The sequence below is a fragment of the Toxotes jaculatrix genome, chromosome 15 (genome assembly GCF_017976425.1).
Source record: "Toxotes jaculatrix isolate fToxJac2 chromosome 15, fToxJac2.pri, whole genome shotgun sequence".
NCBI classification, from domain to species: Eukaryota; Metazoa; Chordata; class Actinopteri; family Toxotidae; genus Toxotes; species Toxotes jaculatrix.
In genome coordinates, this window is record NC_054408.1 from 9,279,500 (window position 1) to 9,304,398 (window position 24,899).

At 41.4% G+C, this 24,899-nt stretch overlaps 1 protein-coding gene across 2 annotated transcripts; it reads right to left on the reverse strand.

The window, feature by feature from the left end:
• Positions 1–1,672: 1,672 nt before the first annotated feature.
• On the reverse strand, positions 1,673–12,418 carry sik1 (salt-inducible kinase 1). Of its 2 annotated transcripts, none has more exons than XM_041056924.1 (14): positions 12,174–12,418; positions 11,389–11,555; positions 11,168–11,284; positions 7,980–8,043; positions 7,674–7,835; positions 6,960–7,084; positions 6,734–6,857; positions 6,402–6,622; positions 5,833–5,982; positions 5,620–5,730; positions 5,255–5,480; positions 4,911–5,162; positions 4,602–4,791; positions 1,673–4,500 (listed from the first exon to the last, which is right to left on the reverse strand). In XM_041056924.1, exons 2-14 carry the CDS (start codon positions 11,539–11,541, stop codon positions 3,990–3,992), a joined length of 2,406 nt encoding a protein of 801 aa, XP_040912858.1. In that variant the 5' UTR covers positions 11,542–11,555; positions 12,174–12,418; the 3' UTR covers positions 1,673–3,989. The 2 variants fall into 2 exon arrangements, with proteins under 2 accessions (XP_040912858.1, XP_040912857.1); XM_041056923.1 differs by having other exon boundaries at positions 11,389–11,592.
• Between the last annotated feature and the right edge of the window lie 12,481 nt (positions 12,419–24,899).

The window sequence follows — 24,899 nt, forward strand, 5'->3', positions numbered from 1 at the left end:
TCTTAAATGTGATGTACACTAATTTCAGAAATGGTGAAGTACAGTACCTGCACTTGCAGTTATGGAAAAGAATGAAAATGTTACCTATATTTTTTTTGTGTCATCTATAGCACTTTTTAAAAACTTACTTACTTTTCTCTTGTTTATGCATTACATAAATATTTGTATAAAGCAGATTAGCATTTGCTGCTTACAAAATATGTAGTTCTCTCACATTTATTTTTGTGTTGTCTGCTTTCTATTTAATATCAACACTCTGGGCTGCATGTTCTACATGAAATATGCTACAACAACAGCACACACATATGTATACACATGCACAAACATCTATAAATCACATGGTCACAGAGTGCTGTTGAGAGCATGTTATAAAAAGCTTGTTAGCTAATACAGGGTCACGTCTGCAGCAAGCAGCAGCTGATGACTGATATGTTTGTGGTGGCTGGACATCAAATGCACAGTGTTCCTTTGACGCTGAGTGCTCAAGAGCAGCTCCCTGAGGATCATATCCAAATGTCAAGCCATATGTTACATGTGTAAATGTGTGTTTGAGTCGGTGATTTATGGCCCCATCACAGTGTAAATCTGTACATGAAGCGAGCAGCAAATCAACACATTTGTAAGGTCAGAGCAGGCAGTGCTCTGTTCAGTCATCAGAAAGTTAAATAGGGTTTCACCACTTTCTTACTCGCTTATGTAGCTGGAGATAATGAGCAAGCAGGGCTAGGAGAGGAGTGCAGCAGAGCTCACATGGCTCACAGACTCTCATTTTGTTGCTGCGTCACTTGACCCCTGCATAGCCTTTCCTGTCAGACGTCAGACACCTGTCCGTTCTTAGTTTTATGAATAACCGGCCAGCAGGAGGGTCATCAGGGTTCAATGCATCATCACTCTGCATCACAGCATTATCACATGGTGCAAATGCATCATCAGCGCACCTCGTCATCAGTCAGTGGAAAAGCGTAGCATCATAAAATCTTTTGTACTGCATTAAAACTTTCAGTAAGATTTTTTTCAGTCAAATAAATATTGGATAAAATAACTATCACTGTGCAACTTAATTAAGCAACTCTCATGATAGATTACACTGCATTTATGATTACATGAAGTCTTTGTTACACAAGAATAATAATTAATTAGTTGTCCTTATGCTTATCGTCATTGAAGATTAGCAGTTATACTACCAAATAAGGTCATATGCATGCTGCTGACTCCTATTGAAGTCACATTTTTTTAGTACATGGATAATGAGATTCAAACACTTTATTTCGCACATGCTTATTCAGTATGTGCAGTGAAAGGCAGGGTTGTGTACGCAAAGGAGTGCTAAAGGACTAGTGTGCAATTAAAAACATATGATTGTAAAATAAAAGTAAAACTAAGAATTAAAAAATAGATATTGCAGACAATGTGCAGAGGTCAGAGGGAAGGGTTCACCAACCTGATGGCCTGAAGGAAGAAGCATTCTCAGAGTCTCTGAGTGTTTAGTTTGAGCACAAAAGCTCCTTTGTTATTAAACTGTAAACATGTAAACAAAGTTGTAAAGGGTGTGAAAAGTTGTAAAGGAGTTGTTAAAGTCAGGCAAAGAAATGTTATCCACAGCTAACATGACAGTAAACACATCTGTCTTGTGATTGAACAAAATTCAAACCACAGCCAGTTTAGGAAGTGAACTTTATTTAAATAAATAGCCACATAAATAAACAATCTTTCTTGAACTAGCATTCTCTCTCCTTTCTCTTTCTGTTCCTCCTCTCCATACACTCACACATCCACACAGACACACACAGACATGACAAAGCTCATACAGTAACAAATAAAGGATAACAATGAAAAAAAAAACATGAAATACTTCTTATTATCCAAAGTTTATCAAAAGGGTCATTTTAGAGATTTGCATCTAGATACTTAGTGTTTCAATAGTTTTGTGAATTTTTTTCATCATGAGAAACAAAAAAAAGGTAATAAGAAATATGAATAAAGTGCAACTGTTGCTTCTGTTTACACAGCAAGCTCAAAGGTCGAAGAAGCTATCAAAAGGGGCTTCGGAGTGAACAACCAATAACAGAGCCACCCATTTTAATTACTTCACTGTAGTGATCAGAGATGGAGACCTCTGACTGCGGGTTTGTTCAAAGAAAGGCACAAGTGTTGGTAATGAGTGCAATCAACTAAAAATTGTCGGGTAAAAATATCAATACTGCATGTTTCCAACGTATAACCAGGTTTGGAAAAACACTGATCCTCTACAAGATGTTTCACAGATATGAGAGAACTAACTAAACCTCCAACATTACACATCTCTTACAGTTTTCTAATATGTCGTCTGCACAAATAAATCAGCTTGTTGCAGGTAATTTCTACCTATTTCTAGCCACTTGATACAACAACTGAAGAAGGTTCAACTTCCAGCACAATATGGTATTGCTATGTTCTGATTTTTTTTCCTTCTTCTTTTCTAGAAAAGTACAAAAATGAATACCACCATGGTCCTCCTGATAGTAACAGCTAGAGATTTTAAACATGTGTAGCTTTAAAGTTTGGTGGCAGCGAGAGTTTTTTTTCTCACAGCAAAAGCTAAGGAGTTCATGTGAATATGCTAGCTAACCACCATGCTACATTTTGAGACAGCATTCAAAGTGAAAGGTTTCAGTAGTGTATCTGTGATAGATCACCCATCTCCTGTGCTGTTCACTCTTTGGTAAAACCCAAATTTTTCCTTTCGGTTAAAGATCTACAAGAATGCTGTGTGCAGGAACAGCATTTTGAAATGCCTTCAGTCTTTCCACTCAGTTTCTACAGTATCATGTTATTATGTTACATAACTAGTACCCTTACTAGTCAGCTAGCCAGCACAGCAAGGTCAAACAGAAAAGTTAAAAGTAAGAACAAAAAAGCCTCAGGCAAATATGCATGTACAGTTTAACCATCCTAGCCTTGTCTGTCCTTTGTATTTCAATGTGAAATATTGCACTGTTCCCACTTCTTTGTTCTGTCCATGCTAAAAGTGTCATTCCTCTAATATTCTTGTTTTTCTGTTTCCAAATCCTTGCCTAAGGAGGTAGTAAAAGCATCTAACAAGAAGGTGCTTATCAAATGAAGGGAATACAGATCGATGTATCCACACATGTAAGGTGCTACCAGGCTGACTGATGTACCTGTTGTGCTTTACTCAATCAGCGAGACACTCTCTTCTTTCAGTTTTGGATGATGAGGATGTAGCAGTCTTTTTGCAGCTTGAGGTAAAAGCAGCATTTGCGTAGCTATAGTAATCTAAAAAAAAAAAAAAAAAAAAAAAACTGCAAAAAAACAAAACAAACCAGCAGCACAGCACGGGAAAAACAAATCACAGTTTCAATACAAACGATAATCGACTTCTTCAGTGGACGTTTGTAAGCTTAGGGCACTATACTGCATGTTTGTTGCACTGCTACAGAGAAATGTCTCTTTAGAAAGATGAACGAAGTGGGAAAAATGAAAAAAAAAGAGAAAGAAAGAATTTTGGTCTTCTGTCCAGTCAAGTGGAAAACATCAAGAACAGGAAATGACACAAAAGATGACTAAAAAAAAGAATAAGGAAGATGGAGCCTGTCTGTTTTCAGGAAAACATGTGAGACGTATTGTATCGGCTAATGTTAGCTCTCATTTCATTCAAGTGAGTCCATCAGGGAGGTGAATGAGAGTCTTTCAGTCTATTATTGCTTCTCTGTCTGTCCGATGAGGATTTAACACCTCATCCAGAGTTTGGTTATTGCTTAGTCTTTAGCTTATATAATATCAAACGCATACACACAACATACACACGTGTGTACAACATGTATACCCCATGTTGTTAAATAAAGTGTAAGTTTGTCGCTTGCATCTGCTTTTTGTTCTTTCTCCTCACTTCTGCTCTCTTTTTTTTTTCTGGGCTCAAAATCAAGTCGTTTTTGCTCCGAGCATCCTCCACCGAGAGAGAGCAATTGTTGCTCTTGAACATGGCTGATGTTTTACTTCACCATAACACAGCTACTAATCTGCTGCTGCCCAGCCAGACCCAACTCCTGCATGTCAGGATCTGTGCTGGACGCCGCGCCCAAGCTCCACACTGCTGGTCTGGACAGGATGGGGAAGGTGCCTTGTGTTGCAGACTGGGGCTGGAGGCCAGTGTGGGGGTGAGGTTGGGGTTGTTGGCTGATGTGCAGATGAGCCTCGAGAAGGTAAGCAGCAGAGGCCACGGGGGACAATGAAGAGGAGTAGCAGGAGGAGGAGGAGGAGGAGCAGCCAGAGGAGGAGGACTCGGGGATTTGTTGCCAGGGACCGTGCTGTAGACCCACTGAAGCTTGCTGAGGAGGCAGGGCGGAGGGGGTGGGCGTGTCAAACATGGAGGAGGAAGCAAATACGGTAGTGGGTGGAGGAGAGGATGATTGCTGCTGGGTCAGAAAGAGCAAGGGATTCTGGGTAGGTCCTGTCTGAGATGCCTGGACCTGAGGCTGCAGCTGATGCTGGATCTGCAGCATCCTAGAAAACAGAGACAGAAAGTCAGACTCTGCATCCACATGTGGATCCCCTGCATCCACCACTGCAGTTAGTTCTTTGCTTCTATGCTAAGTGTGTCTCACCTTTGCTGGTGCAGCACCTCCTCCAGCATGCTGCGGTGCTCAGACAGGGCTGGACCAAGTGACCCTCGGCTGCCACGGTTACAGGAAGGCGGAGGGACAACCTGCCTCGTCAGACCCTTGATCTTGTTTAATCCCAGAAGCCCTTTAGTGCGTGTGCTTTTCCTCAACTGCTGTCGGAAAGCTTTGAGGCCTGTAGAAAGGCATGGGGAAGTGTTACACAGTAAAAACAAACTTTGATTCTTTACTGTGACACACTAGATGTGAGAAAAATAAGAAATGATGCTTTATCTCACAATCCTGCTCCTGTACCTTGTGTGAGGGAGGTGTCAGAGGCTCTGCGACCCTCTTGGAAGCTTGCAGAGGGCAGGCTTCCCTGGGCCTGAGGAAGGAGGTGAGAAGAGAGGGCCAGAGGAGCTCCAGTCGGCAGCAGAGCTCCACCTTCAGCCCCAGAGGCCAGAAGCGTTGACATCTCACCCACAGCCTGCAAAGAAGGTGCAGGACTGGAAGAGGACTTCAGACAGCTGTCAGAGGAGGCACCATCAGAGGGACTGACCACAATACCTACAGAAAAAGAAAAGAGAAGAAATTAGATTCATACAGGCTGAGGATTAAGGAGGATTAATGTGTGCTTTTTACATGTTTGTTATACTAACATGGAGGGTTGCACTGGTGCAAACGGGCGGACACCTCAGCCAGAGTGTGTCTGCGGGATGTGGTGGTGGGAGGGAGTAGGGGCCTGAGAGTTTGCGTTGCCTCCTCCTCCTCCAGGTCTCTGGGTCGCACCTCTTCACTGATGCTTGTCTCCAGGAGGCTGTTGGGTGAAATGGAGCGATTCCAGAGCAATCTGTTCAGGCTGGCCTCCACTGGAAACACCACACGCTGAAACAGAAGAAGGAAGACTGTTAGCCACTGACTAGCAGGAAATACATGGGATACATGGATTTGCATCAGGGTGGAGGGTGAAGTCTCCTAACCTCTGAGCTGCTGAATGCTATCTAATTTTATCAAACATGTTTACCTGGAACAATCCACCTTGATCACACTCCATCTCCGGGTACACAGGAGGAGTATTTTTGGCTGGAATTGAAAATGCTGTAGTTCTAAAGCTGTCGGTGGACTCCATAATCACCTAGAAGCAAGCAGAAAGCACACAGATTTTTAGACTTCAGCTAGAGGACGCAGATTGTATCAGGACTAGTTTGAGCTTGATACAGCCAGCTGGAGTGCTCACCTCTGGGCCGGTGGAGTCGGAGGTGCTCCTGGGTCTCTGGCTCCAGGTTCCACACTGGCGGCTCAGCTGCTGATTGCGATGCTCTCTGACTCTCTCCAGCAGAAGATAGTAAATAGCAGAGAAGTGATTGTAGCTGCTGCTCTGCAGAGACTGAGGAAAAGGATGGAAGACAGTAGATTAGTGGATTTGCGACCATCTGTAGCTCTTAATGCCAGTTTATATCCATCTCTTCTTCTTTTTATAGCTTTCTTCAGCTCTTCAAGTCTATGTTCTTCTTTCAGTTAAAGTCAGGTGGAATCTAAATATAATCTCTTTGATGACAACAGAGCAAGGAAAGGTTTCTGCTTTTGAAAACAGAATGCTAATTCTCCCAACAAACTGAGTGATAAGCTTTGAAGCATGAGGGGATACATGGGGAGTCTGACTGGTATCACAGGGATAGTAAACCTCTTATTGTGATGCCCACCTACTCACCTCAAGATCCAAGTCTCCTAAAACTGTAAACAATGTGATTTTACTGTGACTACAACATTTCATAAAATACCAAACTTTGTTTCTGGTTCACTCACCTCGATAGTCCTCTGGCGGTCGATGCCCAGTGTGTTCATGATGCCCAGGACAGGTTCACTGTAGTCGCCCAGGTTTGAGTTGTACTCTGTGAGGGAATGGCTGAGGGTCTGGTGGGCGGCTGTTGGATCTGCCAGCATCCAGCGGTGCTGCTTGATCTGGGCCATGGTAATCCTCTTGGCCGGGTCCACCACCAGCATCTTACGGATCAGGTTTTCACAGTCTGGTGAACGTAAACAACAAATGAGTCTTGGTTTGAGATCAATTTGCACTTAAACAGAATTGGTAATTGGTAGCAGTAATTATCATAATTAGATGTCAGGGTAATGGATACCTTGGGACATGAAGAAAGGGATTCTGAATCGCCCCTCTGTGACTCTCTGTCTGAGAACTGGAAGGCTGGGTCCGTCAAACGGAAGAGAGCCGCAGACGAGAACATAAAGTACCACACCGAGGCTCTGTGAAGAAAATAGCAAAAAGGAGAATGTTGGCAATGTTTTTCAAATGTCCATGCTTACTCTTTGAATCATGGTGTCTATCTTTTCTTTGTACAAGCTTACCCAAATGTCCAGCTGAGGCCCCTCGTACTCCTTCCCTTCAAACACTTCAGGGGCAGCATAAGGCGGGCTGCCACACCATGTAGACAGAGGCTCCCCTGCATTGTAGAAGTTGCCAAATCCAAAGTCTACAAGACACAGTCAGAGATACACAACAGTTTTGTTATTTAAACTTGGTTGTTTTTACTACATTCCAGCGTGAGGAGCTCGGGGCACTGGGACGCAGATGTGTTTCCTTCCTTTAACCACGGTGTCTTATGTAATCTGTCATCATGACGTTCACAGACGTTTAAAGACTAGATCATATTGAGCTAATGTTAACATATCCGCTCTCACACAAAAGACTAGCTGTCTTGCTCTGCCCTGAGAGTTAAGCCATAATATTTCTTTATGTAAGAGTGTGTGTTGTGTGCTAAATTCATTTCCTCTGGTTGATATTAGTCTTGGTAAAATGAGTGAATAATTCACTCTTAATTAGCAGAGAGACAGCACAACAATGGTTTAATTAGAACGATTTAGGAATCCCAAAGCAGTACTATCTTCAGGCAAAAACTGAAAAGAAAACCAAAACAGCAGGGAGGTGCAGAGAGACGGTGTTAGATTCTCCACATTGATTTCTAATAAAAATTAATTAACACGCCGTCTCACATCGTACAACTCCCTCCTGCCAGCAAACCGGTAACCATGGTAACAGTAAACGGGATGTGGCAGACCTACCAGCCAGCTTGATATTCATGTTGGCATCCAGCAACAGGTTCTCGGTTTTTAGGTCACGGTGAACGATGTGGTGTCGATGACAGTAGTCCACTGCCGTAAGAATCTGCCAGAACTTCTTACGTGCCTCATCTTCGCTCATACGGCCATTTGAGGTCAGGTGGTCTGCAGGGAAAGAGGATATTTTAGTCTGTGTTTCAGACAGACATGTTGTGGTGTTCTATCTATCAGACTATCGGGATCAAACAGATTGAGCCTAGGGTCATATTCACAGCTGAAAAGAAAAGTAAGTTTGAATGCCGAACTCACCAAACATCTCTCCATTCTTTGCATACTCTGTCACAATGTACAGCATGTCTTTGGTCTCCATGACCTAAGAGATGGAAGGAGAGAAAAAACAAAACAGTTTAAACCAACTGGGTCATGGGCAGCTTGTGATGATGAAGAAAACATTTTCAGTTTAAAATCAGTTCCAAGTCCTTCAGTGGAGCCCAGTCCAGGCAGTTCTGGGCATGAGATGTTTTCTAACCACAAAAATCCCCATCTCATACTTCTCTGCATACTTGTTCCACTCGCACAAAACACCAACAGCCTGGTTTTCCATGGTATGTCCTATTGCATAAGCCAGCCATCAGTGACTTCCTGCATGCATTTATACCATGTTTGCTAAAACCCCATGCACATACCGGTACACACAAATCCAAAAGGGAAGTACATACATAGCATTCACACACACAGACGAACACATATCAAATGGTTAGAAATGTGTTCCTTGAGGCTGTTTAGTTGGCAAATGATACTAGTGTTGAATTTCAAGCTAATCCCCATATTTTTATTTCAGAGAGACAGATTCACACGGGCTGGTCCTGTCTAATGTACCAAAAACACTGTTAGGACAATCGTCCCGGTGCACTATGTGGGCCGGAGGGACTCAATTCCCAATCCTTTCCTGGAGCTCATAGAAAGCTTCCATTTCCCAGGAGAGCCCTCAGGGACAGAACAGTTGAGCTAAAAGGTTGCACAACAAAGCAATTTTCGTCAGATGACAAAGCCCTGACTGGGTAATGCTGCTGGCCAACTCTGAATTAAATGTCACTAAATTCCACTGAATGGTGGAGCTTAATTCTTTTCAGTCATCGGCCCCTTTAGAAAACCAAGCAAAGAATGATTCAATACGCAGATGCCTCCAAGCGGGGAGTAGTCTTTATCTGTGAGATAGGGCAGCTCTCTGGGGCTCTGTCACCTTGAGGTGCAGCTGACGTCATGGCCCTGAAGAACAGGCACTGCACGTAAAGAGCCCTCCACACCCCCCACCTCCAGAAGGAAGATTAACCCCTTAACATCCATATTTTGCCCTTTTATTTGACTTAAAGTAGCTTTAAGGTTACTGAAGCTGTATGATGCTCACAGAGTGAAATAATCATGTTTTTATGGCTGCACCTTTCCATCTAATGAAAGTATTTTAGATGTTTTACGCATCATTTCATACATATTTTCTCAAATTTCTGCCTGGCATTTTTTTTATCTTTGGAAATTTTGTGATCTCCACTAGAATTTAAAATAAACTTCTGTGGGTTTGAACAAATTTAGGCTTTGTGGTAGATCAGCAGAGTTTATGAAAGTGTGGGATTTAAGCGAATGAGAGGGGAGTGTGACTGATAAAGGTCAAAGAGAGGATGAGAAGAAGAGAAAGGCAAAGGCTTCAGTGATCCCTGACATTAGGAGAAAGATAGATTTTGTTCTCATGAGACCAAAATGAGAATGGAAACAGCGGCTGATTTATCAGACCAGAGGTCTCTGATGGCTCCCCAAAAAACTGTACCAGCACTGAGAGGATGTAAGCCTTAGATTGCAAGACGGTCTTGTGCCACCGTCCTTCCCTTTTTTTTACAGGAAGGAGAGAAACAGGGGCTGCAGTGTGGTGCAAAAGGTTGTTTACTATCACCCAGCACCAAGCATCTGACTAGCATTACCTCAGACAGATGGTCATCCATGTTTGACTACAAAACTAACAAATACAAACACACCTTCTGCTTTACCTTCTCTCTCTGTCATTATATACTGAGATCCATAAATCCTTCATAGTGTTTTGCCTATTTCATAATCTTCTAATTGCAACAAATAACGATTACTTTCATTATTGCTTGTTTATTGCTAAACAGTGAAAAGCATTCATCACAGTGTCCTCAGGGCCAAGGCGACATCTTTAACTGCTTGTTTTGTCTGACCAGCAAGACTAAACACAAAGATGTTTAGTTTACTGCCACAGCAAATGTTCACAACTGAGAAGCTGGAGGACAGGAATGTTTGGCATTTTTACTTGACAGACCCATTAAAACACCACACAATTATAAAAATAGTTGAGGAAAATTTGTTGTTAATTTTTTGGCACTAATTGACTAATTGTTTCCGCTCTACAATGTTCTGATATTGGATTCTCATCATTCAGTTCTACTGTGAATGATAGGACACTAATTAGGGAATAATGTCATGCTCTTATTTTTGCGGGGCAGACATAATTTTGCAGTAAACACTGCTCAGCTGCTTAAAACCGGACATGAAGTAATCCTTAAAAAGTAGCAAAACATTACAGAGCTAAACAAAGGGCAGAAAAAGTCCAAAGTAAAGGGAAAAAAAATGAAAGGGCTTTGCTTGTTTGCGTGAGTGTGCATTTGTGTGTTTGTTCCCAGACGTGTGCCACGACACTCATAAGGCCAGCTGAGGGGAAAGAAGCGGATTCTTTCCACTAAGTCTTCAATTTGATTAGAAGTAAAGCAGTGCTTTGTGAGTTAGCCTTCACGTGACGCGCAGACACATTGCACTTGGCTTTAACAGATGCTAATTGGGCTTAGCGTTCAAATCTTTAACCAGCTCTCTCATGACTGTTGAGTTTCCCTTATTTCTGCAATCACCTCCAATATTATATAACAGAAAACATCTTAGAAATGCATTGTTCTCAGCACTGACTGGTACCCATGATTATTCTTGCACTCCACCTGTAACACACACACACGCAGACACACACAGATACAGACAGAGGTCAAAAGGAATTGCACTAATGCCGTTGTGCTGTGCTTATGATTCAATGTGGTCTGAGAGTCAGCAGCTCAAAACAAGCTGTTACAAACCACCTAGATAACAAACGCCCCCTTATTTTTGCCACACATAATGGCACTGCTGCATACACACATCTACAATAATGAGGAACAATACCCTGCAACACAAAACTGTTACTGAGGCAAATAAATTTGTTCCCACTTTGCAAAGCTTCCACGCCATTGCATTTTACTCCCAGGTTCATGCATGCGTTCTGACTAGCTCCCTGCACACACAGCTGTCGCAGACCAGGCTGCACAGAGAGCAGAGTTTGGTGACAGTGAGGATGTGATACAAGCTGAACGCTCCACACACACAGCATTTTGCACACACACACACACACAAACAAACACATGCACGACAAATAACAACGCTGCAAGAAGATGAAAGATAATACACACCTGGTACAGTTTGATGATATGAGGGTGGTTTAGCAGCTTCATAATCTGCACTTCTCTGTAAATTTTCTCGAGGTTGGAGGGATTCAGCCTGGTCTTATCAATGATCTTTATGGCCACCTGAAAAACCACAGAAAAATTGTTGGCTTGTAAATAAAAAATATTTTCAGATATAGAAGCTTTGCATCCAAAAGATACATACTGTAAAGAGAGGAGCTGCTGACCTGTGTTTTGGTGACTTTATGTCTGGCCAGTTTCACCACTGCAAAGTTTCCTTTCCCCAAGGTGCGGATGATCTCATAGAAGCCGACCTGCAGTGGCCTTCCCTGGGCAGGACTGGACTGAGCCCCCCGGCTGTTCTCTGACATGATCACCATTGTGCACCAACAGTCTGCAGTTACAGTGCTGGGATAAATTAAGGCTAGTACCTGCAGAGGCAAAGGCAGGGTTGCAGACTGCATATTACGTAGATTCTTATTTTACTGAAAATTCACAGATACAGTGCATATTACATTTTTACATTACATTCACCTGGTAGACGCTTTTATTCAGATCAACTGACAATAGGTGTTTACAGTATATGTGGGCCTAAATGCATATACAGTGTATGTGGTGCAGCAGTGTGAAAACCCTCTTGTATAACAACTGAGTTCAGCGGGAAGAATACGCCTGGAGTGAGAAATGTGCTATAAAAAAATTCTTCATAGTGATATAGCGTTCTTCGAGAGAAAATAATTTTAATAATAATTTTACAAATACTTATTTCCGTCCTAAGAAGACTTAAAAACTAAGACGTTTTCTTAATGTGTTAATTCTATTGTCATAATTAAATTACGAAATATAGGTACTTTTTTGACGGTTAAATAGAAACCACTGAATAGAAAGTAAAATTGGTGAGAAACTGGACTGACTAAAACCGAAGGGTTGCTTTGTGATGGGTTAGAAAATAATAAAATTGCCGTATAGGAGCTATTAACTAGTAAAATGTAAGTAAAAAGTCTAGGCTTACCTTAAAAAGCGGACATAAACCACCTTCTCTCACAGTTCAGACAGCTCTCTGAAGAAACGTAAACCATTCCACAACCGGAGCGACGTAACAACAACACAACAAACAGGAAAAACTGTAGAAAACACGCGCGGAGCAACTTTTTCCTCCCGTCTTCACTTTTGAGTTTAGACAACAAGTCTTTCGGGCCGGGACTGAGCTGCGGCCGGTGTGTTCCTGTGCGCTCCGCCGGAATGCACAGCAGAGGGCTTCGGCACTCGCAAGGGGAACTCCTCCCCCCCCCCCCCCCCCCCCCCCCCCCCTCCTCCCTCTGCCACCATAACAAATTGATACCCACCTTATTAACGTCACACCCGCGTCAGAGCTCCGAGCTGGGTGCAAGACAAGGCCGGACCCGAGCGTAAGGCACGGGTTGCCCGGCAACCGCGCGGCTCGGGCGCACGGTGACGCGAGTGCTGATGGAGGGGTTGCTTGGAGATGGGGACGGTGACGTCAGTCGTAGAGATGTGTCACCACGTGATGTTTCCCTCTGCCGGGCTGTTGCTCGCGGGCAGCCTCGCTCTTGCTCTGAGACTGAGACTGACAGCGCGCGCGGCTTCAGCGGGAACAGAAACAGAAAGCTTCTGGTGAACGACAGATTGTTTTTATTGTTTACCGAGCAAACCACATTCTGCTCTATTCTATTGTGCTCTGCTCATCACAGTTTCTGTTCTATTATTCTATTCAGCTCTGTTCTATTTGATTCTGTTCTAGTTTGCTCTGCCCTGCCTTGCCCTATCCTATTCTACTTTAATCTGGTGTGTTCTATTCAATATTGTTCTTTTACGTTCTGTGTGCTCTGCTCTGTTTCTTCCAATGTTACTACCCTGTTGCTTTTTTAAACGAAAAAATCAAACAATTATTTAATTGCAACATGTGACTGACTTCAAGAGACATAAGCTGAAGCTTTTGGACAGACCTTCACACACTGACTTGAACATCATTGAAAATCTGTGGGTAGATCTTTAACATGCTGTGTGCGCAAGACAGAGCTAAAAATACCCCAAAACTTGAAGTGATCTGCAGGGCGAGTGGGTGAAAATTCCTCAATCAAGAATAGAAAGACTCTTAGCTGGATACAAAAAGGGTCTGAAGGCTGTCATGTCTGCAAAAGCAGGTGTTATGAAGTACTAGTGCCCAAATTTTTGCACCTGCCACAAGCACTGTTTAATTTTTTTCTAGTTTTTAAGTTTGTGAAATATAAAAAAAAACAAGAGCTCATATTCTAATGTATGTTTGCTGCACGGACTCTATGTATCTCTTTTGACTGCAAAAATCAACAAAATTGGATATTCAGTTTGGCCATAGGCACCATATTCTGTTCTGTTGTATTGTGTTCCATTCTGTTGTGTAGTGTACTGCTCATGGGTTTCTCACTTTGTAATATAACATCATTGTCTGCAGTTATAAATATCTGCAGTTGCAAACAACCCAAAAGTTGGTCTTATTGATTGGTTATGCTGTAACTGATCTAGCATTGGTAAATTATTTATTAACCAATAGTAAAGCTACAAGTTATAACTTATAAAGTCTTTATAAATGGGGTCTGTAACTTAAACTCTTAAAAAACTGATTAAAGTCACAATTGCTCTTTAATTGGAGCCCTACTTTATCTAGCAGATACTTATATCTACTTGGATGCTGTGATAATAATGATTTTTTAGGTGTTGTTCATTAAAAAGATTATTTGCTGGTACTAACAGGTGGGACAGAAAAGATGGTGGTTACCTCTCGACACAGAGGGAGCAGAGCAGTTTGAGGCAGAGACGCACACAAAACAGTGAGTGTTCCTAAAGAGCGAGGAACCAGATGATATGTTGACAAAGACTACATGCACATGTGAATCCTCACATTATATACTGCAAATAAGTATTCCAAGTCATTATGTGAGTGAAAAGCAAAGCCATGTTTTTTTTCATGAGCGCGCTGTAGGTGACAGTTAGGAGAGCCGATATGATACTATAATTACCCAGTCCTGCATCTGGATTGTTTGTAAACCATCAATTTACACTGTCAGGTGTCCAAACACCTGTCCTTATAATTGATACTCCAAACTATATACCTCTGATTTTCTGTAATGAGAGGAGAACTGTGCGTGGCTTCCTTCTTCTTTTCTTCTTTCAGACTCAGCAGCAGCTGTCAAGCAGTCAAGTTGAGAACATATACTTGATATCCAGTGACAAAGACACATTTAGGTGCCTTGACTGCCTGGCCTGCAACGAGAGACCACTTTAAGACCAACTAAAAGACAACAACTATAACATGTTTCAGATGAAGGACATACTGTAACATTTCATAGCATGTATAGAGTCAGTGCGGGTGAGTGTAAATACCAAACACCAACCTCAGTACCGAAACAGATTCTACCCTCCCACAGTCTGAAATGTTAAAGGAATGCAAACTGCATTCAAAATGTCCCAGCTGAAAGGTCATGCAATATTTTGATGCACACTTGCAACAAAACCACACATCCCACTCTGTTCTTCATCTCACTTTTCATAACCAAATGTCTCTACCTGGTGCCATTTGAATATCTGCCTCACTTGCATGTTACAGTGGTTGTATTGCCTGAGTGTGGGCAAAGCAGATGCAGTTAAGTATTCACTGTGTTTACCTGAGTTAGTTTGTCTCAGCATGAAAAAAAGAAATGAGTAATACATAGCAGCATGAGCTCACTTATCTGAGAATAGCCTGGCCTCGTATTTATCAAACTGCTAAAAAAAATGTAGATAGTTACAAGATAATGGTTCATAGAAGTTGCCTTCATTTTTCAAGATTCTCTTAAGTTAGTAACATAAAAGTCAACTAGATAGAATCTATACAAATCTTTGGTATGATTATCCACCACAAGATACTGGTCGCACCAAACCAAGAGAGGCTGTGGTGACTAAAGTTAAGAGTGTAAGGAAATACGCAAGGGTGTGATTTATTGCAAATGAATTTACCTTTTCATTTGTAAGAAGATTTTATCTTACAAATATCATATAATCTCACTTTAAGTGGAAGTTAAAGTTCTTTATTTACACTTCTACTCACAAACTTAAGAATAAAGTCTATTTATCAAATGTCCAATGAACTAAAAATGCTCTTCAATTTAAAACACCCCCAGACGCATCTCATGTTGGTTAAGAGTAGAGCTTCGATAACACTTTCTGCCTCACGTATTTTAGCTTATTGGAAGCACTTTCTGAGACATGTTTTATAGTGACTGTACAAATCATTAGTCATCGTGAATCAAATTTGCATGTATAATTAATGATAGACACATTACATAGGATGTGAGACCTCTTTTCTTTCTGCTCCTCACAGGTGCCAACAACAAGAATAAAGCTTGCATTGATTCTGTTTGCAATCACTTTCCATGTGTCCTCACTGACTGCACTTGCCATCGTAGTTTAACATTTCCCTTATCATCCTTATTATTTATGATAATTTCCTTCCTTCTTCATTTTTTTCACCACTATTTCTAACGTTCTATTATTTCCTCCATATTTGTATTTGTACATACTATAAATATTTTAGACTGTTAATTTCACACATGGACATCTTAAGGATTTTAAAGAAAACTTGAAATGAGCCATTTATGTTTTTGCAAATAAATAATATGGCAGATGTAGGGCAAATCCATGTATCTATTTATATCTATTCCCACCATAAGAAAACATGTAATTGACCATCATTAATCTTTACTTAAGTGCTGCTCTTGAACATTACTCCTACACTTTGCTGTAACTAGAAGTGAGACCTGTGATAAATGTGTCATACTCTTGACTTTTACCAAATGTTTTTTTAAAACGTTTGAATTATGGCTCAGATTTCGGGTCACGTGGTCTTGGAAGTTTGTGATGCAAATAATTTGATAATTTTTGTTTTCCAAAGAAATGAATAACTGTAGAAAAAGAAGGGTATAACTGGGAGAGCTGAGAAATGTGTTGAATATGAGTCAAACCACATTCAACACAAATTAGTCTCACAGGTACAACTTCCCATTCCTGGAAATGATTGCAGCCCCCCCACACACACACACACACACTGCATGGATTCTTATGATACTAATTGTTTGTCAAAGTCAACCCACAGTCCACACGCTTTTCAACTGCAGGCAACCTGTTCTTGGAGCCAGCAATGATGCTGCAAAGGTTCAAGTATTTTCTGTAGGCATGAAAGAAAAGATTGTAAATCTTGTTATCAAACATATACAGAATCTCTGCAAAGGAATACAAATGTAAGCGACTAAGCTGTCATTTTGTTTTCAGGACTAATCAGTGTTAACTAAAAACAGGTGACTTTCACTGCACATTCACACTGCACAAAGAAGGAGCCATGAGTGGGTTTTCTCTTTTCCTTTGTGTGCCTCTGGTCCCCCTTTATCAAATGTGGGCGCAGGTCAACTCAAGAGGTATTTCAACGCCTTTTATCCGTTATTTAAATGTTGAGAACTTGTACTTTCCTGTGCAGACTGACTGCAAACAGGGGGTGTGTGACAGGATGTAATGATTCATACTTTTCACTGGTGGACTTGTTGTTTACACTAGTAAACATGCTAAAGTTTTTTTGGTTGAATCATTTCACTAATAGTCAGACTAATTGCTGTCTAGATAACTGAACACATCCGTGATGGCAGGGATCCAAGGTTCAAAGACAACCACAACTTCCTTCAAAGTGGAGATCAAACGTCCATTCCTGTTAATCTGGTGCCATGTAATTATGGCTATCCACCAGATCTAATTAAATTCAAATGTCCCTTGGCTGCTCTTTTCAGAAAATGCATATCAAGGTTCATCTAGATTTCAAGGTCAGGATCACAAGACAGCAGAAAATCCTTTGATGGTGAGATGTGTGTCTACAAAACAAGATTAAACCTGACTGTGGAAGAAAAACAAATCCCATGTTTTTAGACACTGGGACAATCCACAAATCTAGATATGAATGAAAGCCATCATTAAACATTACAAGTGCTATATCTGAAATTTAACTTTTCACATCCACAATGGTTTGTTCAGCTATGGAATCACTGCTTTCTTTTTCTCACAGTTGCCTGTGTATGACTCAACTTTTCATACACTCTTTTCACATAAACAGCCCTCTCACCACTGACTGCAGTGACCTCTGTGTCTCACATCCCAACTCCAAGTGTGATACTGTGTACTAGATGTAGAGGACATCTGTTGAACCTGACCTTGTCTTACCAAAGGGTCAGCCTGCAACTCTTTTCAGGCTCAATGCACATGCTGTCTCAGCCCAGCATTTTTAGTGTCTGATTACATTTGAAGTGCTACATGATTATTATACTTATATATACAGGTATAGTACAGGTTTTACTTATCTTTATGTGTAGTGATATTGGACAGATGTAGAAACTGGTAATGTACCAGCAAGACGAAGAGCTAGCAGTTTTGTGATGCTGTTTGGACACATGGGTGCTTTTAGGAACGGGAGTCATTGCCATGCTCATCATCTTAATTTAGCATGTTAGCATGCTAACATGCTAATTAGCACAAAGCAAAGTGCAGCTGATTGTAGTGTCATCAGTTTTGCAGGTATAAACCAAAAATATTGGACAAATTAAAATTTGCATACTGATGTCGATGGAGGAGAAGTTCAACACAGCTGGCAGGGTTGGTGGGTGGGAAGCCAGTGAGGGATGCTTTTTGCACCAGGAATGGGTCTATATGAGTCGGCAGAGCAACATTCCTGACACAAACAAGGCTTCAGTGAGGATACAAATATTATTTGTTATGCTACGCACATAAAGTTGGTACATTACATGCACTACATGTTGATTACATTATGGACATGTTATTGCATTACCAGTTTTAATGACTGACGTAGATATCTGAATGATGGAAAGTACCCTTTTCTTTACCTTCACCACAACAAAAGCAGTTTTGAAAGTGTAATATGTGCAAGACTTTACTCTTTTTGTGATTATTATTTTATTGCTATTTTCTCATTAAATATGGGAAATGCACAAATACACTATTGAAAGACTACATGGGGTTGATGGTCCACTCTCTGATCTCAGTCCATTTATCAATTTTGTTTTTTGTTTTGCTCCTTGCTTTTACAGACTCTGACAGTCTGTGAAAAGCTCCTTTGTCTCATCATTTGGTGTCATTGTGTCTTGTGGAGGACAGGGGTACCATTCTTCTTTGGTAATTAACGCTGATCTGTCTATGCTTGTTGACTTTGGCAGGCAGGGGCTGTCCTCGTGAGCTTGTGCGTCAAGCTATCATCCAGGAGGTCCAGCACCAGCCGTCCTCAAACAAACAATTTCAGTGTTGAGGGCCGTATAGATCTCTCACTCACACATACTCACTAATTTCTTAGACTTCAGGGTCTGTGGTTTGAATTCCCATTGAAATCATATTTATCAGTGATAATAAGTCATTAGCTTAAGATGTACCAAACATCATTGTATTTCATGTAGTTTGAACTGGAAAATCGCCCCATTCTTGACAGAAAATAGGCTCAGTATTATGATGTGGTGGAAATACACAATGTCTCCCGAGAGACTGTGATTTACTATATAGAAAATAAACTGTGGTACTCAAGTGATCATCTGGATGCTTTCCCACAGTAGCAGTTTAATGGTATAGGCCCATAGGGTGACAGAAAGCTAGAAAAGGCTTGATTGACAATGATTTTCTGCTCATAGAAGGAAGCATAACATGGACAACATCGAAAATGAATAATGCTGACTTTCTTTAGGTTACACTCAGAACAACCAGCTGTATACAGCAGTTATGTCATTTTTAACAAAGCAAATGTTACATTCATACATTGCAGGCCATGTGCAAAGAAAGCATTATGTCACAGAAACACGACCCAGTAAACAGCAGTTTGGCACATGTTTTTCCTGGTTTATCTTAGAGCCTGCAGCATGAGCTAGTTGATAGCAAGGCTGAAAAATACCAACAAACAACATGGCTAGAGGCCTTCTTCACATTTTGAGACAAGGATAGTAAACAGAAATCAAAGCGTCCATGCTTTCAGCAGTAGCCAACAGAGCCAGACAGTAGTAGATTTGTTTGTGATGGTTTTGGTGTCCACTAATGTCAGCCAAAACCAAGTCACTTGGTCAGTTATTAACAAAGCCCAGTGGTTATGCAAGATTTGTTTATTTCTGTGTTTTGGTGTGTCGATATACTTCATTAGTTTCTTTTTATACACAGTCTATGTTCATAACACACGAAAAACCAGACATTCATCTTGATTTACTGATTCATTGCTGCATTTCTGTTTTTATGTTAGCTGAATTGATTGTATAAGTATTATTTTGGATTTTATTTGCATGCTAGTTGTTATTTTATTGTTTTAATATAATGGCTGGTGGCGTATGCTGAGTGTGTTTGAGAGAGACCCATAGATGAGGCAGGAATCCAAGGTTTGAGAAGGCAGAGCTGCTTTATTTTATTATCATTTCTTTGTGGATTTCTTTTTAGACGTGTAGTTCATGCTCTGCTCTGTGATAAATTAAATAAGGAAACTCATGGCGGCTTTGCTACAGGTTTGTTTTACGCTTCTGTAGAGATACGCGAGACAAAAATTCACAGTATCTCTGAGTCAGAAATCATAACTGGGCTTTGAACAATTTTTCACCTTGTTACCTTCTAATTATGTTCTGAACAATATGATGAGAAGGTGGCGTAAAGCAGGGCAATTTATATATATATTTTTTTTCATTTCTTTTTGCTTGTAGGTTTAAAACTAAACAAATAGGCCCCAGACACAGGGAAAAGCAAAGTGATCTTCATATGCAACACCTTCTTTACTCCTGGTGGCTGTACAGTTATCTGTTTTCATGATCACCATTCATAGAAGTGACAAAAGCCTTTTCTTCTAAAGAATGCACAGGGTATTGTACTATCAGCAGAGCAGCTGATACAGTAATCCTGTGGTGTCAGTTATCTCAAGATGTAAATACCTGACCACTGCCTGTGTCTGCGCACCAGGTTACACAGAACCTTTATGAATGCTTGTGTGCGCAAAAGCCCCTCTGGAGACAGAGCTATGTGCGTCATACCACGGATCAGCCTATTATCCTGGGCTGAGGGTGGCAGGGGAAGGGGATGTGGGGTACCCAGAAAGGTGGCAGTATGCTTGACAAGGGGAATGAAATGAAAAGTAGATAAAGCACATTGTTAGATAGACTCAGTGAATGGATACAGCTAAAAAGAATAAAGATGTGAAGTAAAAGAGAGCGTTACACAAAGAAGAGGGAGATGGCCTAGAGATGAGAGGGTACAAAAACAGAGAGGGCAGTGAGGAAGACATTAGAAAGAGGTCAGAGTCTGAGTGGAGTAGGATGATGCACCTCTCATAGTGATTTAGTGATGTAATGCTCTTATTCGACTGCTCCAAATACAGGGAAAGTGAATGAATTTGAAAAAAAAAAAAAGTCTGGGTCACTTTTATTTGTCTTTCTCTCTCCACTCCACTCCATCCACACACACACACACACACACACACACACACACACACACACACACACACACACACACACACACACACACACACACACACACACACACACACACACAAGCCTTTAAGTGCAGTGCAGACACAGACATACACACACACACACAATCTGAACTAACAGGGGATTTACTGAATTGAGCTGCTCATGATGAAATGGATTTGATATATGGGACAGTGGAAAATCAGTAGAAAGGCAAGACCTGATTTAAATCATGTATAAAACAGATAAAGCCATCAAAGCTCCACCAGACTTCAGGATGTAGAGCGGGATAAAGGGATGAAACTCTGAGAGCACTGGGGACTGAAAGCAACTTAATGTGAATAGACAAAAGTAAGAGCTAACATGATGATGATTTTGTTTACAATGCGCTTAATTATCCAGGTTTAGCACATTAGCATGCTATTATTTGCTGAACAAATATCAAATATTACTTAGAAGTGACACTGCAAGAGCCCAGATGGAAAGAAAGTTGCAGGTTTTTATCCCCCCAGGTGTTGCGGCATCTTGTGCTACTGATCTTGCCGCTCAGTGTCCATATGGTCTCTCAGCTGGCCCCTAAGTTGGGATAACAGTTTTTAACCCACCAGAGAAGTAAGTAAGTGTAGTAGAAGTAGTAGTAGTAGTAGAAGTAAGTGTAGAGGGAACTAGAAACACACATTGCTTCAGGGCAAAATTAGAGGATGAAATTAGTGTATGATATTAGTTAAAGGAAGCAACCATCCGGTGCTGATTAGTTAGGTGATAAGATTTGGAAACCGGGTACAGCAATGCTTAGGTGGTTCATCATCAATTAGTTGTCCTTGCACATATTCTGGCTTGTCGGCATTCATCTAAATTGGCTTATCATTCCTTTGTTTACCCCAGGCTTGTTCGGTCATAACTCACTTTACTCATTTTCTAATTTTCTTTGCTTAATGCCTACCACTTGACCTCCAGAGCCAGAGCAGACTGGCAGCAGGTTGAGTGAAACGTAATGTGTTTTTGATTTGGTAGTGGAGAGTTTGAGAGAAGACTGCCAGAGAAAAGAACAGCTAAGCGTGGATTAAGAGACCTAAGCTGGTTGAAGGAGGGTGTCTGAGAAGCAGAAGTGACATTCAGGACATCTGTGTGTTCGACTGTTCTAGCCATGTGAGCACTGGCACCTCCCAGACTAAAGGGGAGAGGGGAGGGGATGTCCTCTGCACCAAAGCCAAAAAAGGAAATCTAGAGCTGGGGTCAAGAGGTCAGTCCTCATGGTTTGTAGGATGAGTTGTAATGTAGTGTGTTCGTGAAGTTAAGCAGGAGCAGTTGCTCAACCTTTACTTTCTATCCAATTTACAGCTGAGATGTACACAAAAGCACATGCACAAGAGCATGATATTAAATTACAGTCTAGTATAAGTATCACATCTTTTTGTTTGTTTAAACTAATACTGACGATTAGGCAGCCTGTCATTTCTTTCTGTAATTGCTTTGGATGAATAAGAAAGTGATGGACTCGTTATCTCGGACACTGCACAGAACTTTCATCTTCAGCCTCTTCCTTATCTTCTGCACAAAGCACTTATGCAGTCACTGCAAGAAAATGTGCAAACACACGCGCGCACACATGCACCTACACACACACGCACGCACTTACACACACACGCACGCACCTACACACACACACACACAGTCAGTGCAGAACATACTGTTTGTTTCTTCTCACTTGTTTGCCAGTGATTCTGATGTGCCAGAACAATAAATCCAGAAAATGTGTTCCAGCTTACCATGGAGCCGCATGACTGTGGGATCATTCAGTCTCTGATACAGTTTTTTAAATTCAATTTTTCTCTGCTCTGCTCAGTGAGATTTGGTGAGAGTATTAAACTGCACATGCTACGCAGAGCAAATAGGGAAGAACACAATGTACTAGAAACACCACAGAGTGTGCGTTCATAAAGTGTCAGTGTGCAGCTCTTGTGCAGTAAAATGTGTCTGAGTAACTCTTGGTTTGTATGTGCATTTTAATGCAACAGCAGAGTTTTTTACACATTCACTGGTGCATCTGTCCACCATGTTGTCAGAAACACCAACTGGCAGAAAGCATCAGAATAGCCCCAGCCTGAGCCACACAGTGTTTTCAATTCTGTTTACTTTTGTTGCTAGGGCTGTTGTGAGATAAACGCAGACAACAGATAGTTTGACAGTTCCTCCTCTGTTCCTTGTCCAACACGACCTGCTGTCTTCATCCAGCACCGGGCCACCCACTGCTCACTTTAATGATTAACCTCAGATTAACTGCAGCACAAAGATCCCTCTTGTTTCCATTGCTTTTCACCCTCCCACACCCCTTTTTTCTTCCTCAGTTTATCTCCTTGCACTACGTTCTTTGCAGCCAGTAAATGTCAGCCACTTAGGGAAGGAAAATAAATATCCATGAGAGCGAAGCAGCAATAGGAGTCACCTGCCACACTACGCAGCAGCATCTGCTCATCCAGCTTAAAGCGCACAATCCACAGTCAGGCCTTATGCCATTTATAGCAGCAGAGATAAGGGAGCTGCTAGACTTCAAATCAGCACAGTTCTCTCTTTAGTGCTCTTCATGACAAAAGTAGTATTAAAAAGGAAAGGGTTTATTCTTTCATAAACTTTTGCTTGTATTCCCTTTGAGGCACCACCTCCAGCTTTGGCATGTATGACGTCAGCCTGATAATATGCAGTGTATGCAGCTCTCTAGGAAAGTTTCCCTCTCTTTTTCTTCTCTTTATCCATGCCTCCCACACCATGAGTCAAATATCATTATCTCAGTGTGATACTCTCTGTGTATAATTAACGTTAGGTGCATGGTGACATTTCCGCAGCCATAATGATGTTCTGCAGATATGAAGAAGAAGGTGGTGGAATTATTTTCCTGCCGGAGTGATAATCTAAAATATCCTGGTCACAGGGGTCAGGTGGGCGGCTGAATGCCACATACCACCAGTTACTTTTTCAATTAGCCAAAGTACGAATTTCTTCCTCCATGCAATATGCTCCTCTGTCACTTTACTTAGGCCACATGAGTTTCTTAATATTCTTTTGCTATCTCTCTCTTCTCTCTTATCTCTCTTCATTGACACCAAGCCTCTTCTTTCATAGCTATGAGACTCACTGTCACTGTTTACCTCCTTTTCTCTCCCCTTCCCTCCTCTCCACCCTCCTCCCCCTCCATGGCAGTAAGCGGTGAGTAGGCTGCTTGGTCAAAAAGACGTATGGGCAATGATGTCAGCAGCCTGCGTCAAAGTCTCAGGGGCACGTTTACAATCCCCTTAACCGAACTGAGCCTTCCATCGAGATCATCGCATGCTAATCAAATCTGCACTGCTGGTGGTGCGTGTTTGTGTATGCGCGTCGATTTCCTCCTACGGCTCAATCCCTCAATTCATAGACATGCAGAAAAGTGCAGCTACTCTGCAATTGTGCAGTGCTTTGAGCTAAGCAGACATGCACACGTATACTCAGGATGTGTGTGGAAACAGAAGGACACACACACCTTGAGGAAAACAGTGTGTAACCTTGAAATGGCTCATTAGATTCTTTTTCTGGTTGATCAGTGGAGGTGACTGGGTGCTTTTTGAGGTGCACCAATCCATTATAGTTCTCCCTGTGGATCGTTGATTTTGCTTAGAAAGAAAAATAAAACTCCCCTCATTACAGTTTTTCTGAAGAAGAGTGCAGTTCCCAGGCCACTAGAGCAAGGATTCAGCCTTGAGGCGTGGCACAACCAGGTGAGCTACCAGTACATCCTAATGTTTCATGTAAAAGATTCACTACTGGCACAGATAATGTAGGCTTGTTGTGTTACTGGACGTGTTGGGCTTCTGGTGAACTGAGTCGGCTGGCTTGTGGTTTGCATTTATACTTAACTGCATCAGAAGGTGGCACAAACACTGAGCTCATACATCAACAAGGCCGTTAAATCGGGGTAATTTTATGGTTAATTTGGTGACATCACAGTTGCATCATCAAGGATGATTAAAAGGCAGGGTTTATAAATGATAGAAACAAATGTTAGAGCAAGGGTTAGCAAGGAGGCGGTACTCCAGCAATTTTAGTGTTGAACTTCAACAAATTTGATAGCTTGTAGGAGACACTTATATGAATTGTCAAAACTGAAAAGTAAGAGGCTAAGACATTCAGAATTTTAGACCCCAGAGTGGACCAGGCTCCAAAAATGCTGGATCTTGACAACACTTCCCCCAGTGCAA